Below are 19,188 nucleotides of genomic sequence, written 5' to 3'. Positions count from 1 at the left end.
ATGCTTTGCCCACCTAAACTCCTCCTGGTGCCCATGTTACTGGGTAAGTGCCAGCTGGGGACCTGGGGTGGTGGGTGCGGTTGGTAGATGCTGAGAAGTGATTCCAACTCAGGGGTTCCCCGGGCAGCACACATCAAAGGCTGCGCGGGCCTGCCCCGTCCTCCCCACGGCTCTTCTGACGGAGCCCCTTGTTGCAGCCACGATGCCAACCCTTCTTGTCCAGGCCTTCCGCCCTCTCACCGCCTCTCCACTTTGGTGCCCACAGGGCATCTGAGCGTGGTTTCCTTCAGAATCCAAGACATCCAAGCGGGAGGTCTCTCCTGATTCCTCTCGGCTTCCATGGGTTTTGTGTACTTTCAGTTCCCCTGGGAGGGTTGAAAGCCAGTTTTGTGTATTTTCGGTTCCCCTCGGAGGGTTGAAATTGAAAACCCTAACCGAGTGTCCACAGCTGTTTCGGAAGCCACGCGGCAGAAGCTTCTTGGGAAGCCCAAGCGTCCGCTGTCTGTATCAGAAAGGAAGGCTCTCCGTGGGGTCTCGTGCACTCCCCATGGCGATCTCCAACAGTCGCAGCTACTCTTCAAATTGGGAACTGAAATTACCCAAGTGTCACGAAGACTCACAGATCCCTGCTTCTTGTTCTCACATCTGCACCACAAGAGCCTTCTGGTAGTTCCTTCACTGCAGCATGGTCTTTCCCCCTTTGGGGTAGTTCCCTGGGCTGGAGTCCCTGCTTCCCACATCCTAAGCCCCCTCTCCTCTGGCCCCACCTTCAGGCTTCTATTGCTGTACCTCCTTCCGTGGGCTGCCCTGTCAGGTGGGAGGTGCCTGGTCCTGCCTGCCCGACACTGGCTTGCTCGCTCCGTCTTGTTTTCTTGTCTTGCTCTGTAGTCCGTGGCTATCATTCAGCAGGAAGAAGAAATTAACTAGGTACTTTAAAAAAATTTGAAATCAGTTTATTGGGGTCTGGTACAGCTCTTATCACCATCCATCCCTCCATCCATCCATCCATTGTGTCAAGCACATTGGTACATTTGTTGCCCTCATCATTCTCAAAACATTGGTTTTCTACTGGAGCCCTTGATATCAGCACATCACTCCCCTCCCCATTGTTATTGTTGTTAGGTACCAGCGAGTTGGTTCCGACCCATAGGGTCCTTGTGCCCAACAAACAAGCTGCTGTAATCCTGTGCCAGCCTCACAACTGTTCCCACAGCCTTTTCCTCCCCCTTCCTTATTCCCTTTTACAACTGCCGGCGAAGACCTCACCACTGACTGCTCACAGGACACAAAGGGATGCCCTTTGCCGTGCTTCCAGGCAATCCAGTGTATATACTCACCACACACACACACCACACACATACAGACACGCACACACCACACACATACAGACACGCACACACACCACACACCGACACAGACACCACAGACACACCACACACACACCACACAGACACACCACACACATTACACACACAGATACGCACCACACAGAAACACACCACACACACACCACACACATACAGACACGCACACACACACACCACACACAGACACACACCACACACCACACATACACCACATACACACTACACACACACCACACACATACAGACATGCACACACACACCACACACACAGACACACACCACACACATACAGACACGCATACACACACTCACTACACACATACACACACTACACATACACCACATACACACTACACACACACCACACACACACCACACACCACACACCACACATACACCACATACACACTATACACACACCACACACACACACTACACACACACCACACACACCACACATACACCACACACACCAGAAACACCACACACACATATACGAGCACACCTATGCCCAAGCCCACCCACGACAATGGTGGGGTACTTTTCCAGAGAATCAGAACCATAGCCATCTCCGAGAGTTTTAGAGACGATCCTCAGGTCCTGGATGCAGCGGTGGGTTTGCTCGTGTGGCCCCGAGTTGGATAGTGACAAGGGGCTTCTTGGAGTGCTGTGCTTCACGGTGGAGAAAGCCTCGTTTTTATGCAGTTATTTCTCCGCAGAGCTGACGCTTCAGGCACAAGTTTCTAATTGGCTTCTCTGCCGTCCCCGGGAGCCCAGCACTCGCATGGGGCCGTGTCCTACGCCTTTACACGACAAGAGTCGCTCCCTGCTTTCTTACCCGGAAATTCCAAATCATGTTTGGAGGGGATTTAGACTTCTTTCCAGACGATCTCCCCAAAGTATCTATAGCCCCTCCCCACCCGGCCCCTGAGGTCCTCCTTCCTGTGCGTGCCCACTGGTGGGACAGGAAATGAGCTCTCTTCTCTCAGGGAAACGGCTGGGACCACAAAGTCTGGCACATGCTCTGTTTAGTGCCATATGTGATTACCTAGCTCGACTTTGATAGGAGCCAGGCAGCAGCTATCTGGGTCTCTTGATTTTTGTTGTCTGCTTGCATAAGCGCATGTCTTGTGATAACAGGCAGGAGGATGGGGCCAGGTCACGTGCGGAAAGAGGCTGGAAGAAATGCTCAGAAGCTGAAAAGCCAGGGCGAACGGCAGCGCAGCAAAGGGGCCAGGCAGGGAGAGGGCATTCAGGGGGCATTGGAGGGGAAAGGTATATTCTGCTTCGGTCTAATTACCAAGACAGGATCAGCCAGACGATTTCAGAGACAAATCTTGTTTTAAAAATTAGAAAGAAGAAGGAAAAAATTAAAACCCAGGTCCTGGATTTTCTAATAGGGATCTAGTAAGAAATGAATAACATTTTTTTCCCTATTTATGGCAAGCAAAGGTGGGCATCCAAACTCAGGACCAGGAAGGCTCGGGTTTGGGGTTTCCCTCCTTCTTTTAAAATCATATCACTGTGAATGAAGAGAGCGCGGAGTGGAGACCCAAAGCCCATCTGTAGACAATTGGACATCCCCTTACAGAAGGGTCACAAGGAAGAGATGAGCCAGTCAGGGTGCAATGTAGCAACAATGAAACATACAACTTTCCTCTAGTTCTTAAATGCTTCCTCCCCCCACTATCATGATCTCAATTCTACCTTACAAATCTGGCTAGACCAGAGCATGTACACAGGTACAGATAAGAACTGGAAACGCAGGGAATCCAGGACAGGTAAACCCCAGGACCAACAATGAGAGTAGGGTAAGGAAAAGGTGGGGGGAGAACAGGGGGACTGAGCACAATGATCTACATATAGCCCCTTCCCAGGGGGATAGAGAGCAGAAAAGTGGGTAAAGGGAGACAGCAGTTGATGTAAGACATGAAAAAAAAATTTGGGGGGCTAAATTATCAAGGGTTCATGAGGGAGGGAGGGAAGGAAGGTAGGGGAGGGGAAAAAGTGAGGAGCTGATATCAAGGGCGCACGTAGAAAGAAAATGATTTGAAAATAATGATGGCAACAGATGTACAAATGTGCTTGACACAATGGATGTCTGTATGGATTATGATAAGAGCTGAAAGAGCCCCCAATAAAATTATTTTTAAAAATAAGAACATGCGCAAGGGTGTGCTGGAAAAGGGGCAGATAGGAGACAGGAGAAGAGATCAGCTAGCATTTATTATAGCAGGCAGCCGGAAGAAGCCCTCTGCACGAACCATGTGGGTGGCTAAAACATCTCTCTTTGTCATTGGCACCATCAGTATAAGTTCAAAATCTCCGAGAACGTTCTGACATTGGCTTATCTAAAGGAAGGGACATCGCATTGGTGACTGGTATGCATTTTTATTATAGAGAGTATTTGTCAGCATGGCATGGCCTCTTGTCTTGTTGACTTCTACAGATTACTCCTTGGGCCTGAAGGACCAGATGATTTCTACCCCTGACCTCACAGTCCATGTGGGTGACTCAGTCCTGATGGAGTGTGCTTTCCAGAGCACAGAAAAGAAACGTGTGACCAAAGTGGACTGGATTTTCTCATCAGAAGAGGGTGCTGAGGTAAGGAGGAGGAAATGTGCAGTCATTGTGGGGAAGTGGTGGTGCAAATCTAGTTGTCAGGTACGGTGTCGCAGTGTTGTCAGGTACGGTGTCGCAGTGTTGTCAGGTACGGTGTCGCAGTGTTGTCATGTACGGTGTCGCGGTTTGTCAGGTACAGTGTCGCCAGGTAGGTGTCGCGGTTTGTCAGGTACGGTGTCACGGTGTTGTCAGGTATGGTGTCACGGTGTTGTCAGGTACGGTGTCGCAGTGTTGTCAGGTACAGTGTCGCAGTATTGTCAGGTAGAGCTTGGGGTTTAAAAGCTGATAGAACCAGGGCTCCTCTTAGTCTCAGGCACTGGGCAATGCAATCAGCTGAGCAAGTTACTTAACCTTACTGAGCTTCGGCTTCCTCATTTGTGAAGGCAGAAGTAGTTGTTGTGGTGAAGGTGATTTGCTAACTTGACTGGTCCAGGATTCCCATGCTAGCCAGTTGTGTAACGATGTAATGTGGAACCTCGATGATGACGGGATTATCCTCCATGGCCTGATCTGGCGTAAGGAGTTCAGGATGGGATGCTCTACCCTACTCAGACTGGGTAATGTTTCAATCTGGTGTACATAGGGTCACTGTGAGTCAGAACTCACTTGAGAGCACCCAACAAGCATCATTGGGAGTGTTTCTCTAGAAAACCCAGCCTAAAACATTTTGTACTGGGGATGGGGTCATTCTAGAAAAACAGAACTGTAAAGATGGCTTTAAGTTGGTTTTAAATTGGTTCTGAAGACGAACTAGGGCACTGTTAACCCGTGGTGTCTGTGGCAATAGAAAGAAGCAAATTACCATCACCAACAGGTTAAACACACGTGAGAAACAGGATCTGAATGATTTCATGCTGGATACTTTTCTGCAATCTTGTCAGAATGCAGAGTACAATAAGGAGGCTGGTTTGATTGGTCCTACTTTTACCAGACAAAGTGGTGAAAGAAAAAGATGAGCTCAGGGGTTTAGCATCATGGCTCAAGTGCTGCCTCAAAGACCTGAGAGTTACCACGGATGCCCTGAATGAACGCCCTGCTTCCCATCGAGGCAGGGCTGATGTTGCTGAAAAACAAACTCAGAGTCTTTTCGTAAGAGTGACTGAATTACACCACCAATTGAAACCCCAACCTTGAATACTGTCTGGAGCAAAAGAGAGGGCATGGATTGGGAAGCAATTGGATCCTGAAACTTGAGATGGTGACATATGGACAAATTTTCAGAAAGACGGGATCATTGGGCCCCAAATTCCATTGAATTATTTCTGCCAACACCAGCACCTCTCCCATCTGAAGCGATTACTCCATCTTTGTCGGCAAATCCATTACCAGTAAATCTATGGTGCCTTTCCCCACATACGATGAGGTTAGCTCAACTGTACCTGTTGATATAGTGCCTGGGACCTTGTCTGGGACATCGCCTGAGGCAGATGATTTACAAGACAGTGTTGAATGTTCCCAGGACATAATCTCACCACTCATTTTTGCTTCTAGACCTATAACTAGGCTGAAGTCGCAGCAGGCCCTAAGAAGCAAAGTACAAAATGTGACCTAAGAAGAAGTTTACTCTACGTCCATAGAACAGTTTGATTATTCTAATATATATACAAACAAAACCCTGGAGAATATGTGTATGAGTAACTCTTAAGGATGTGGGATGAGAGGGCGAGGTACATACAGTAATATCAGTCTGAGTTTATTGATAGGAACCCACTAAACACAGATTCTTTATTCAGTGTTTCAGCTTGAGAGGTTAGGAAAGGATGGGTTATGCAGTTTCTTTGGTTGTTTTGCTGAAGCATGGGTTATGCAGTGGCCTACAACAATCAATCCAATAGCCAGCGCTGTCTTGGTTTACTGCCGTAGAAGGCTGAGGGAAATTGACATGTTATAGTGGATTATCAGGATAGATCCTTGAAGACCACTGTGATTGCTACTCGTGGGCCAAGTTCTCTAGAGAAACAAAAACAGTGATATATATCCATAGACATTTATATTAAGAGAATGGCACACATGACTGTAGGAGTGTGAAAGCCCACGTCCAGGTGGGTTCCAAGTCCGTGGGTCAGATGCCAGCCTGGAGGCTTCTCCTGACTGTTGTACCTGGGGGATTCATGATCAGCAAGAAGGCCACTGGCTGGTGGCTGCAAATGAGGAAGAATCCCAGGTCAACGGGTTAGGCTTTCGGAGCTATGAATAGAAGCTTGGTAGGTTAGATGACAGGCCACTGATGACTTCTAGGCCATTGGCTCAAGTCCAAAGAAATAGAGGTTGATGAGACAGACACAGCATACAACAAGCACGTTTTCCCACAGCACGTCCTGTGTCAGAATGCGATCACATCCCTGATATCTCTCTCTCTCTCTCTCTCTCTCTCTCTCACACACACACACACACACACACACACACACACACACACACACACAAACACTCAATTCATTGTATCAGAACTGTGGTTAAGTAGGAGTTGCATTGCATCATAAGATTATTCCTTTATGGAGGCTTATCATCAATTGACTATGATTACATTGTGTTAGGTCAGGTCATGGGGGATTACTGGGTGTTAACTGCCAAATTACTGGGAATCCTAGTTCAGCTGAGTTGACACAAAACCTTAACTATCACACTACTTTATCAAAGTGAGATTTGACCGTGGGAACTGCCCTAATTGAATTACAACACTTAACTGTCATGGGGTTGATTGGACCCATGGTAGATGAGACCAGGCTGCAGTACTCAGTGATAAAGATAATGTGGTGTGGTTACCTTAATGGACAGCAGAGTCAGTGCAGTAAACAGAATCGTCTGACTCATGTGAATTCATGGTGCTGGCTATTTAGGCTGGGTGAAAAAGATAAGAAATCTACTAAATATTTACTTGATTTGTACAAGCAGAAAAATTCTAGGGCAAGGGAATGGCAATCTAACTCGAATGATCAGCAATTGACAGAATACACATGGAAATGTTTCAAAAGCTGAAGAAACACTGGAAGTACTCTCTTGTCTATGCCAGAAAACTTGGAAGACAGCTGCCTAGCTAACTGACTAGAAGAGATCCATATTTGTGTTCATTCCAAAGAAAGGTGACCCAACAGAATGCTCAAACTATAGAATAATAGGATTGATATTGCACACAAGTAATATTTCAGTTGAGATCATCCAACAACAGTTGCAGCAGTACATTGACAGGAGCTCAGTCCAGATTCAGAAGAGGACATGGACCAAGGGATATCATTGCTGATGTCAAATGGATCTTAGCTCAAAGCAGGGAATGCCAGAAAGATGTTTACTTGTGTTTCATCGACTATGTAAAGGCATTCAGCTGTGAGGACCATAATGAACTGCGGATAACCTTCAGAAGAATGGGAATTCCGGAACCCTTCATTATGCTCATAAGGAATGTGTACCTGGATCAAAGGGAAGTTGTGCAAACAGAACAAAGGAATATTGAATGGCTTAAAATCCAGAAAGGTGTGTCAGGGCTGTATTCTCTCACCATACTGGTTCAATCTGTGTGCTGAGAAAATCATCAGAGAAGCTGGATTATAGGAAGAAGAGTGTGGCATTAGAATTGCAAGGAGGCTTATTAACAATGTGTGGTATGCAGATGACACAACCTTGCTTGTTGAAAGTGAGGAGGTATCAAAACACTTGCTGTTGAAGATCAATTCAATGTAAAGAAGATAAAAGTCTTCACAATGGGACCAATAGGTAACATGATAAATGAAGAAAAGGTTAAAGTTGTCAAGGATTTTATCTTCCTGGATCCACAATTAATGCTCATGGAAGCAGCAGTCAAGAGATCAAAAGACATATTGCATTAGGCAAATCTGCTGCACATGATATCTTTAGAGTAATGAAAAGCAACGAGGTTACTTTGAGGACTAAGGTGGGCCTTATCCAAGTCATGGTATTCTCCACTGCATCGTGTGCATGTGAAAGTTGGACACTGAATAAGGAAGACTGGAGAAGAATCCATGCATTTGAATTATGGTCCTGGAGAAGAATATTGAAAGTACCATGGACTGCTAAAAGGACAAGCTGCTCTGGCTTGGAAGAAGTAAGTCCAGAATGTTCCTTAAAGGCAAGGATGGAAAGACTTTGTCTTATGTACTTTGGACATATTGTCAGGTGAGACCAATTTCTGGAGAAAGACATCATGTTTGGTAGGAACAATTGTGAGGATGGCATATGACTAGGCAGTGTTTCATTCTATTGTGCATAGGGTCGTTATGGGTTGGGGCCTACTCGACAGCACCTATAACCAACAACAATGACAACAGAAAGCATAATTAGAGTAGACAAACTCAGCCACTGGCAGGACTTTGACGCGGGATTCCTGACATGTGGAGTAAGGAAAAGTCAAGTGGAAGCCATTGGAACTTCTCAACCTAAGAAAATACTAAAACCAAAAGCAACACTGCATTCCTGGGGATTTTCAGATGTTACTGCCACCATCAAGGATTGGAAGGATACAGAAGTGGTGATTCCATCATATCCCCATTTAATTTGCCTACTTGTCTGCATGAGGGAAAAAATAGGATGAATCTTGGAAAATGACAGTGGATTATTGTAAACTCAAATATCTGACGACTCCAATTGCAGCTACTGTTCCAGACTGTTTCATTGCTTGAGCAAGTTAATAAATTCCCTGGTAGAAAACTATTGATCTGGTCTTCTTCTCAACTCTGGGTCTGATGATCATGAGAAGTCCTTTGCCTTCAGTGACAGGTTCGGTAACACACCTTCACTGTGCTGCCTCAGAGGTATAGCAACTCTCCAGCACTATGTGATAATTTAGTCAAGAAGGAGATGATTTGCTTTCTCTTCCACAAGACACCCCACTAGGCCATCACATTGATTGTATCATGCTAACTGGAGCTAGTGAGGCAGACTTATCAACGGCTCTTGCCTTATTGTGCAACATTTGTGTGGTATAGTGAGGGAAATTGACCTGATAAAATGTTAGACACCTTCCACCTCAATGAGATTTCTAGAGATGCAGTAGTGAGCATGGGGCAGGTTGAGTTATTCTTATTGAAGTGATGGGCTAGTTATTAAACAGAGACCCTCCCATAAATGAAAAGGAAGCGCAACCCCTAGTGGGCCTCTTTGGGTTTTTGAGTCAACACATCCCTCACGTGGACGGTTACTTTGGCTTATTTATGAAGTGACTAAAAAAAAAAAATCCTCCAGTTCTGAGTGGGCCCCAGAACAAGAGCAGGCTGTGTAACAAGTTCAGACTGCCACAAAAACTGCTCTGGTGTTTGAGCCCTATCACGTGGCTCATCGAACGGTGCTTGCAGTGCCAGTGGCGGATAGAGCTACTGTGTTGTTGTTTGCAGGTCCCAACTGGTGAATCACAGTACAGACCCTCAGGGGTTGGGAGCAAATCTCTGCATCCTCTGAAGAATACTATTCTTTTGAGGAAATGCTTTTTTGCTTTCTACGGAGGCTTAGTAGAGATCAACTATCTCACCAGGGGCCACCGAGCCACGAGGTCTGAGCTGTTCATCATGAATTGGGTGCTGTATGGCTCCAGTGTCATAAAGTTGGGTGTGCATAGCAGCACTCCATCATTAAGTGGAAGAAGCATACACAAGGCTGTGCTGCAGCAAGACCTGAAGGCGCAAGCACATTACACATGAGAGTGACCCAAATGCCCATGGCCTCTGTTCCTGTCACATTACCTTTTCTCCCCTCGTCTGCACCCCTGGCCTCATGATGATCAGTTGAATGAGAAAGAGAGAACTCAGACCTGCTTCATAGATGGTACTGCGCGATCGGCAGGCACTACTCAGAAGTGGGCAGCTACAACAGTGCCACCTACCCCTTTTGGGTACCTCCCTGAAGGACAGTGGTGGAGGGCAGAACCGTAGGCAGTGCTTCTAATTGCTCAGTTTGCATGGAAGGAGGAATGGCCAAATGTGTGGCTGTATACTGATTTGTGGGCTGTGGCCAATGATTTGACTGGGTAGTTAGGGATTTCGTAGGTGCATGGTGGGAAAGCTGATGACAGGAGGCTATGGTGGAGAGCAGAATGTCGATAGGCTTTTCCGAATGGGCCAAAGAAAGGAAGATTTTTGGATCTCATGTGAATGCTCACCGAAGGATGGTCTCGGCAAAGGAGGACTTGAACCATCAAATGGACAGGATGACATATTTTGTGGAAACCAATCATCCTTTTCCTCTAGACTTTCTTAACTTCCAGTTCATAGGCATGCTAGGTGCACGAGAATAGTTGCATGATTGTCTTTATTTAGAGATCACCTATGATGTAAGGCCATTTGTACCCGTGTAAAGTTGACAGTGAGGAGAATGTGATAGTTAAGATTGTCGACCTGGCCGGACTATGATTCTCTTGTTTAGCAGTTAAGAAACGATGTCATCACCTCCCACGATGTGTTCTGATGTGATTGACCCTGATCTGATGTAAAGAGCGTGTCCTCAGGGCGTGGCCTTCATCAAGTCTACATGGATGTTGTGAAGCTTTTTCTAACTCTGGGTCCTTTCCCTCGCTCTCTTAATCTGGTCTCCAGTTCTTAGCACTCGAGACTGCCATATCGCTGTGTTAGCCACAGATCTTGACATTCATTCGTGTCTGCAGCCTGTGAGCCAGCAGCCTGCTGTCTGACCTGCTGATCTTGGTAGTGCACCACCGGGAATCTCCTATACAATGACTCCCAGGAAAATTACGATGACGGTTGCTTCTTAGCAGAGGGCTATACCCAGGGTATAAGTAGAAATAAGAATGTCTGGGGCTCTCTGCCCCACCCAGCCTGCAATCATTCCCCGTTGATAACTCTTTTGCCCATATTATGCTCTGCTGCCTTGAGGACAGGAAGGAGAGAAGTGACGGCCAGTAACGGGAACTCCTCATGCCATTTGAATGCCATGCAGTCTGTGGGCTAGGGCAAAAAACAAGGTGGAGATTGGAGGTGGTTTTCAAAAGTTATGCGTCTGAGTCCCCAAAGTGATCTTGAATGATGTCCCATGTTACCTTAAACTATCAGACATAGAAATGTGTGGACCATCTTTTCCCCAGTTGTCTTTGAATAAAATGAAGCACAGGCCCCTTTTCCTTCAGTGTGCCACAAAGATCCTGGTGTTGCCTGTGGCCACGGGCCGCTGCCCTGTCCGGTGCTATCCGTAGTGTATAAAGAAGCCCTGCCCCAAGTATGGCTCTGCCGAGGTGTCCTTGATGCCAAGAGCGGCACTTTTGACCTGGGTTTGAAGAAAGCCAACGTGAATGAGTTCCTGCTCTTTGGCCACAAGAAGCAAGCAGCTTTCTGCAGGAACTCTGGCGGCTTCTCTAATTTCTATCGTCAAGTAGATGGAAAAGTTCTGGCCTCTTCCAGGTTACCCACATTCATAAGATGTTGCCCTGTACTGGGGATGGCAGGCTCCAGACAGCTATGGGAGGTACTTTTGGCTTCTGAGTTCTCCAGGGTACTGAGGCCAGTCAAGTCTGTTCACTTCAAGCTTCAAGACAGGGAGTGTGAGTGAAGCCTTGTGCAGGGTCGAGAGCAAGTGAGCCAGATGATCCACATCACATTGAATGCCGATAAGTTTTAAGATATGGTGGTTGAGAAGCATCTCATCCAGATGGTTGTGAAGTCAAAACCATCCTGTAGACAAGTGGCAGGCCCTATATTCATGAAGGCCTTGGTAGTACTGCCCTGTGCACACCAGATAAATTAAATTAAATAATAAAATAAAATGAACGTAAGGGCCCTACAAGGAGGCCTGGTGGTGTAGTGGTTACATGTTGGGTTGTGATCTGCATGGTCAGCAGTTCAGAACCACCAATAGCTTCGTGGGAGAAAGACTGGCCTTTCAGCTCCTGTAAACAGTTACTGTCTCGAAACCCACAGGGGGTTGCTATGACTCAGCATGGACTCACTGGCAGTGATTGAGTATATGTTAGAATATTTCCTGACTCATTATTACCTTAACTGGGTACCACATACTTTTTTGGTCAGAATGATGAGGATGATGGTGATGGTGGTGATGATGATGATGATGACAACGACTAGGTTTTCTTCATATAACAGGGACTTTACATCTGATGTTTTATTTTCTCCAATGTTGTGTTGCCTTCCAGGGTGATTATGTGCTATATTACTATGCCAACCTCAGCGTGCCCATGGGGCGCTTCCTGAATCGTGTACGTTTGGTGGGGGACATCTCACACAACGAGGGCTCTCTCCTTCTCCAAGATGTGACAGAGGCTGACCAAGGAACCTATACTTGTGAGATCCACCTTGAGATGGAGAGCCTGGTGTTCAAAAAGGAGGTGGTGCTGCACGTAAGACCAGAGAAGCCCAAAGGTACCGGAAGGCTTGCTTAGGGAAGAGCTGCTGGGCCAGAGGCTTGATGGACAAAGAGGGAAGGGCACAGGTCTTGTTGTACAAATGCCAGCCCTTGGGTTAGGTAGTTACTGTAGGGTAAGTCCTAAATAAGTTATTTTCTCTTCTCTTTGTAAACCACAACCCAAAGTTACATTTAGTCTCGTTTGACTATATGGAATATTGAAGTTTAAGAGAGGGAAGAATTCTAAAGGGATGGCATTTCTTGAATCATTAGAAATCAATTGATTATTTTTATTTGCAATTATCTATCCATGTATCTCAATATCTATTTTCATGATAAAGCTCTATTTATATCTACCTACCTTCCTATCTATCTATCTATCTATCTATCTATCTATCTATCTCTATCTATCTATCCACCCAAGTAGAGGTAAGTTCAAAAGTATTGCTGTTAGGGCTTCAGTTCATACATGTATGGTTTTATTCCAAACAAAATGGGTTTGAACCTATCTCTGTCATCAATGAATGATTGCAGATAAGTTATCACAGTAATACATGTGCCTTGGTCTCTTTACCCAAACCAAACCGACTGTCACTGAGTTAATTCCAACTCGTAGCGACCCTGTCATAGGGTTTCTGAGACTGGAGGTCTTGATGGGAACAGACGGTCCAGTCTTTCTACTGAGGAGCATCTGATGGGCTTGCACTGCTGGCCAGTGCTCATCCCACGGCCCTGCCAGGCTCCTTTTAGTCTCAGACAGTGGCTTCTGAGGGGGTCTGTTGCCTGTGTTAAACTCAAGGCAGAGAGGTCAGCTCAGAAGGTGATGGACACTGTTGGTGTTGGATCCAGAGAGATAAACTTGATAGATCTCAGGTTGATCATGAAGGCTTATTAGAAAGAAGGTTTAAGAAAACCGAAAACTGTCTTAGTGGGAAAGAGGCCATAAATTTGCACCAAGAAATTGTTTTCCATCATGATAATGTACCTGCTTATTTTTCAAGGATAGCAAAAGCTGCCTGGTGAGAATTTTCATTGGGAAACCTTACCCCATCCATCCCACAGCCCTGATCTTGCCCCTCCAGATTTCCTTTTGCTCCTCAAACTCAAAGAACATCGAAAAGGGCTATCATTTGAGTCCCTTCAGCATGCCAAGACTGCCATCGAGTGGCATAAATCGGTGCATTTGAACGATGATGTTGGCAAAGAATGTTGAAAGAACAAACAAATCTGTCTTGGAAGAAGGACAGCCAGACTCTCCTTAGAGGCAAGGGTGGTGAGACTTCATCTCATGTGCTTTGGACATGTTGTCCGGAGAGACCAGTCCCTGGAGAAGGACATCCTGCTTGGTCAAGTCGAGGGGCAGCAAAAGGGAGGAGAGCCCTCCAGGAGATGGATGGACACAGGGGCTCAGACATCAGAACACTCGTGAGGACAGCCCAGGAGCCGGTGGTGTTTCCTTCTCGTCTACCTGGGATCGCTGGGAGTCGGAACCGACTCAGCAGCACCTGGCAACAGCAGCAATCAGAGAGTGCCAAATGCTTCCGGGGAAGGTCAGAGAGATAGAGACGCGGCCTTCAGAAGCACAGAGACCTAGACGGAGGCTTTATTGAGAAATGATTTTGAAATTTTCTCTTTCTGTTCAACAGCGTTTTCGATGATTGGGCAGCAATACTTTTTGACTTATGTGTGTGTTTATAACTTTTCCAACGAAAAAATGTAAACTCGTAACTCAGCGTAAGTGGTTACATCATCACGCTATTCAGCTGTCACCCATATATGCTGCCCAATCTTCCGTGTCAAAAGGGACATAATGATGAGAATTACTTTTATCACTGCCTTAAACACATCTCATCTTTCTTTAAGCCCTGTGAAGGAGGAAGGCTTTCCTTCTTGCATCGCAGTGAGGCAGCCGAGGTGAGGCAACTGGCCTAAGGATGTGCATTTATGAAGCAGCGTATCTAGCACGTGTGAGGGCCGGAACTTGACAGGCGCCCAGTTTTTCCAGGTCTCCCAAGTTTTCTGCCGTTGGCAGGGGAACAGCGTTACTTCTTTTCCCGCTTTACTTAGCTTCTGACTTTTGCAGGTTTAACTATCCTCAAACCCTGGCGTCTCTGGCAACAAAGTCTATGTTACTTTGCTCGTTCCCTTTCCCTGGTGTTTTCTATCACAGTTACTTATGCTGTGCATATGCACTACAGTAATGCCCCCATAACTTTACACAGGCCGGTATACATATATATAAATTTATATAGAGTAGATTATATAGACGATGTGATATAATATAGAATCTATTTCATGAAAACAAATATTACATAGTATAAATATAATGTACACTATATTATAAAATATACAAAATCATATTATATATTATAAAATGTATACTGACAGGTTATATCTAAATGGCCCTGTGTAAAGTGTTCTGGGGGTGTAAAAGAGAGCAGGTCGCTGGACCTGGATATTTTATCTGACCTGAAGGTTTGGGAACATGAGGCAGAATCTTGCCATCATTCCTGCTTCTCTGGAAGTTGTCAGTCTCAGCATTATTGAGGTAGAAGTCTGCCATCTGACCTGCCATCTTGGATTCATCGTCCACTGGATCTGCTTGATCAAGGATAAGAGTCCAGACTGAGATCTGAGCCTTGTCATGAGCCGTGTCAGCCTCTACAACTGTGAGACGAAATAGGGAATAACATGAAAACTCTCTAAGTGGTTCTGAGGAGCTAAGTGGGGAGGGATCTAGACTTGGGGTGGGGGGTGGGGTACCAACTTGGCTCTCTTGGAGGCCTCTGTGAAGTGAGTGTATTCTGTTATGAACATATATATGTACTTTCTTTACTCCATATAATCAGGGTAAACAGATTAGGGAGTCCTGCTTACCCCGTATCTCTTTCAGTCCCTCTATAGGGACTTGATGTGTCTTCATATCTTCCCTTTGTACAATGGCTGAAGTCTATAAACTTGCTTAGACCATGATTCTCCACAGCGTGGCAGGTATGTAAGGATGTCAGCTTGGGAGCCGTGCTTGAGTGTGGGCCTATTTGTCTATTAAATCAACTGTTGGAGGCTTCAATACCACCGGGGTTTCCAGTTCAGGGAGATGAGAGTCTGTTCCCATAAAGCCATATTGGGGGAAAAAAGAGAGAGAGCGAGCGGGTCTCTCTACTTGGGCCTCATTTTTCTCTCTGTGAATGGGGGGCTTGGCTTCAGTGATCGTACAGTGCTCTGTGGAATCCTTTGACATCCCCGGGGGTGAGAAATGGGGCAGGGCTGTGGAAAGACCTTGCCAAGGGCTTCCACTTCCGCTTCAATTCAGGGAAAATTGTTTCTCTTCTTCCTGCTTTGTTGAATGGGCTTCCAGGTAGGAATTTGTTTGAAGAAAGCATTCTTCTGCATAAGAAGAAGTCAAGACTGCAGTGTGTTGCGGGTTCAAAGATAGGACCACCACTACAATGTCTTGATAGTTTAGCCGATTCTAACCGGACTGCTAGGATCGCAAAGCGATTCTTGGATTGCAGACCCGAGTGGACATTTCAGTCCATCTTTAAAGGCAAAAGCTCATTTATCATTTGCCTAGGACTTAAGCAAGCATGGGCAGAAGCAGAAAGCAAAATTGATGTTGTCCTTTAGACTTAGTGAGTGTTACAGGATACAACATTGATGATCACATCCTGGTTAGTAAAATACAAATAGTAGTATCCTGGTTACAACATCAAAAGGAACAATATTATTCATTGCGGTGTCCTGATCTCGAGAACATAAGAGTACATTCTAAGCTCAATCACCAGCGGGACTTCCCGAGATGGGAGGGGAGGGAGGCAGGCCATGCGGCACTCAGCGAGATGGAGTGGCTTGTGCTAGTCTGTCTCATTCCCTGCTGTTTTTCTTTGAAAATCAAGTCATTGATTCATCAGCAACTTTTTATGGATTTAGGGCTGTATATCGAGTTTTTAATATCATCAGCTTAACAGCCCCCTATATGGTTGTGGATGAACTCTACTAATGTAGTAATAATGGATAATAGGGGAACAGCAAGAGACATAATTAAGATAGTGACCCAAGGAGACCAATTAAACAATTTCTGACATCCTTTGCCTGTAAATCTTATTTTTTTATCATCCTTTCTAACACGTCTGCAGACTAAAGTGAGAGTTTCTCACACAAAACCAGTTTAGTTTGCATAACGTTGTTGTTATAGGCAGTGCATACTTGACCTTGTTTAAGGAATAACAAATTCAGACATTGTTTATTTTGTAAGGCCACTTCTGCTAAAGACTTCATTTGTTTTGATACTTTTTAAATGGTGACTTTCAACCGTTAATGTTTGCGTTAATTGCACAGGGGAGGCCTTTCCAGCCGTGACTCTGGGTGATGCGTGCAGAGATAGCTGCGGCTGGGGGGACCTACAATACCTAGCGGTTAAACATTCAAGTAGACAGGCAGGTGGTGAGGCCAAACCAGCAAGAACACCACGTTTCCGGGAAACCCTGCAAATGTGACCTATCGTAACACATGTTAGTAGTTTGATTATAATTTGCAGAAAACCGAGACTGAGCTACAGTGTGAAGAAACCCGAGGTCGTCTTTGTTTAAGGGGTCTTTTACAGAGGAATGAATCTTTCCGTCTGCGACGGGTGGGGCAGCCTTGTGATGTGGGTGGTGAGCTCAGGCAACGAGTCTGTTCACCTCGACGGTGGTCGGAGCTGTGAGAGAGATGGTAACGGATCTTTATCAATGTGACGTAAGTCCCGTGGACACAAACCACTTTCCGAAGACAGTCCCCAGGTTGGGACGGGTGCACAGGTAGGCTGCTTGCTGGTGGCTGGGGCACTGCCTTCCTCAAGAATTTGTGGAGCTACTGCTGGGCATCTCTCAGGTTTGCAGGAACTCAGTCAAATGATGATGATGAATCTCTGCCTGCAGGTGGCCTTGGCACAGTCTAAGGTGTCAGATTAACATGACACCGTTACACAACTTTTTTAGCTAGATACAATTTTCAAAACAAGGACAATAGTTCTAACAAGATAAACCTAAAACACAGACTGTTTGAAATGGACCAGCCTTATTCAAACATACTATTTTATAAGTGAGCATAACAAAAATATTTTTATTTATGAAAGTTTGTAAGTGAGTTATCTTATGCCTTTATCTTGGGCATTTAACTTTTAGACTGCCTACTTCTACTAACCGAGTGCCTTGAGGAAACAAGCATGTTCTTTGATGTGGAGAATCTTCATTTGGATTGGAACCTTGTGAAGTCTGCATCCATAAGCAAAGTCAAATCAGGACAAGCCATCCATAAAGTCAGCAGCAATGTGCACCAGTTCACTGGCTCAAGAATCTTCTCTTCATCTGGTTGGGTTTGGGTTAACTCAATGAGGGCCGCCTCACTTTTGACCAGGGGCTCCGTCATGTTTTGTTGTTTTAACAAATTTTAGCCCCCTTGCGTTAGGTCATCAGCTTCAGCCAGCCCACTCTCATCTTCTTTCGTTCCTGTGAACCAGGCTCACGGGTGTTAGTGACCAGATGGAACCTGTTTCCTTATTGCTGCATTTCTTCCACGTCCATGCATCAAGTGGACCCAGGTGTTCACTTAGCGAGCATTGCAGGCTGCTCGCTGAGTGAGACTCGGAGCCCCCCCCACCCCGCTAGAATGGGTCCACACGCTTCTAAGGTCCCCTTTCGGAGGCTCTGCTGCGACACTCGTCTCACCTGTTCACTGGGCCTGGCCCGCTCCCCTGGGCCTGTGCTCTTTATACCCATGACCAGCCCTGAGCGCCGTGTCAGCAAGCAGTAAGCATTGTCTCTCCCTAGAGCCTGCCTCCTAAAAACCCCAGTTACAGAAAGAGCATGCCATTTGCCCGTTAGCTATTCTTCCTTTTTGATTACCTCCACTCCCCGCCCCCGACCCCACTGTCATTTTTCTCTTTCTTAAGTGTGTGCTTCTCCAGGAAGCAAAGCATGAATCAGATACCCGAGCTCTCAAGAATTTCTTGTGTACCCCTTGGTGCCTGTGTTCTTTGATGTGGTGCCTGGAGACTTGTCCGCACCAGCACGGCCTACAACACAGGCACCTTTAGCTGCTTGGCGGGCTGAACATCTGTCAACACTAGCATAACCAACACACAGGCGTCTTTCCACAAGTTACCGTCAAGTTAAAGACTCCGACTCCCGGAGAGCCTGTGTGTCAGAAGAGACCTGTTTTCCACGGGGCTTTCAAGGACTGCTTTTTATTTATTTTTTCGAAGTAGATGGCTTCTCTTCTGAGGTGCCTCTGAGTGGACTTGAACCCCAAACTTTTGGTTAGAAGCCAAGTGCATTAGCAATTTATGCCCTCCCCCCGCCCCCCGCGGATTCCTAGAGGAAGCACTACGCGCCACTCCCATCATGTGAGTCATTGTGAGCCACGCTATGGGACAGAGTGGGATTGGTCCTTTGGGTTTGCTGGGACAGCTACTCCTGGGCTTACTGGTGACCTTGTGGTTAGCAGCCCCACACTTGACCTAGTCTACCCCCACGGCTGACTCCTGAGACGAGGCAAAGAGGGCCCTAAAAGGAGCCAGTCACTTAAAACGAGTTGAAGAACTCATGGAAACAGGCTGGAGCAACTTTACAGGTAGTTAGCTATTTCCCCAGTCGCCAGTGAAGCAGCTCGCGTTGTCTTGTTTCCCTGCCCTTACCGCTCAAGAGGAACGAGACAGAACCTCTAAGCCCTTTGTCTAGGGACTCCGGGAGAAGCCACCCTCTCACCCAGGGAGTGTCTCATCTCACTCGAAGACTTCGGTTTCCACAGTCAGCTACTATTCTCTCTACAAAATAAACCCTTCAGTCCTCAGCTTTCCCTAGGATTCTATGACAATATCTTACTTTTAATACTATGGGAAGTCTTCCTG

General features: G+C 46.2%; 1 protein-coding gene across 1 annotated transcript in view; it reads left to right on the top strand.

Annotated features, from left to right (window-relative positions):
- JAML (junction adhesion molecule like) overlaps positions 1-19,188 on the top strand; it is a 40,190-nt gene continuing 21,002 nt past the window's right edge. Inside the window, exons 1-3 of the mRNA XM_075547833.1 lie at positions 1-43; positions 3,817-3,971; positions 12,091-12,316. Of these exons, the coding sequence (XP_075403948.1) occupies positions 1-43; positions 3,817-3,971; positions 12,091-12,316 (424 nt within the window). The remainder of the gene's footprint in view (positions 44-3,816; positions 3,972-12,090; positions 12,317-19,188) is intronic.

The sequence above is a fragment of the Tenrec ecaudatus genome, chromosome 4 (genome assembly GCF_050624435.1).
Source record: "Tenrec ecaudatus isolate mTenEca1 chromosome 4, mTenEca1.hap1, whole genome shotgun sequence".
NCBI lineage: Eukaryota > Metazoa > Chordata > Mammalia > Afrosoricida > Tenrecidae > Tenrec > Tenrec ecaudatus.
Note: the sequence above shows the minus strand (reverse complement) of the source record. Positions and strands in the feature narration are given on the sequence as shown.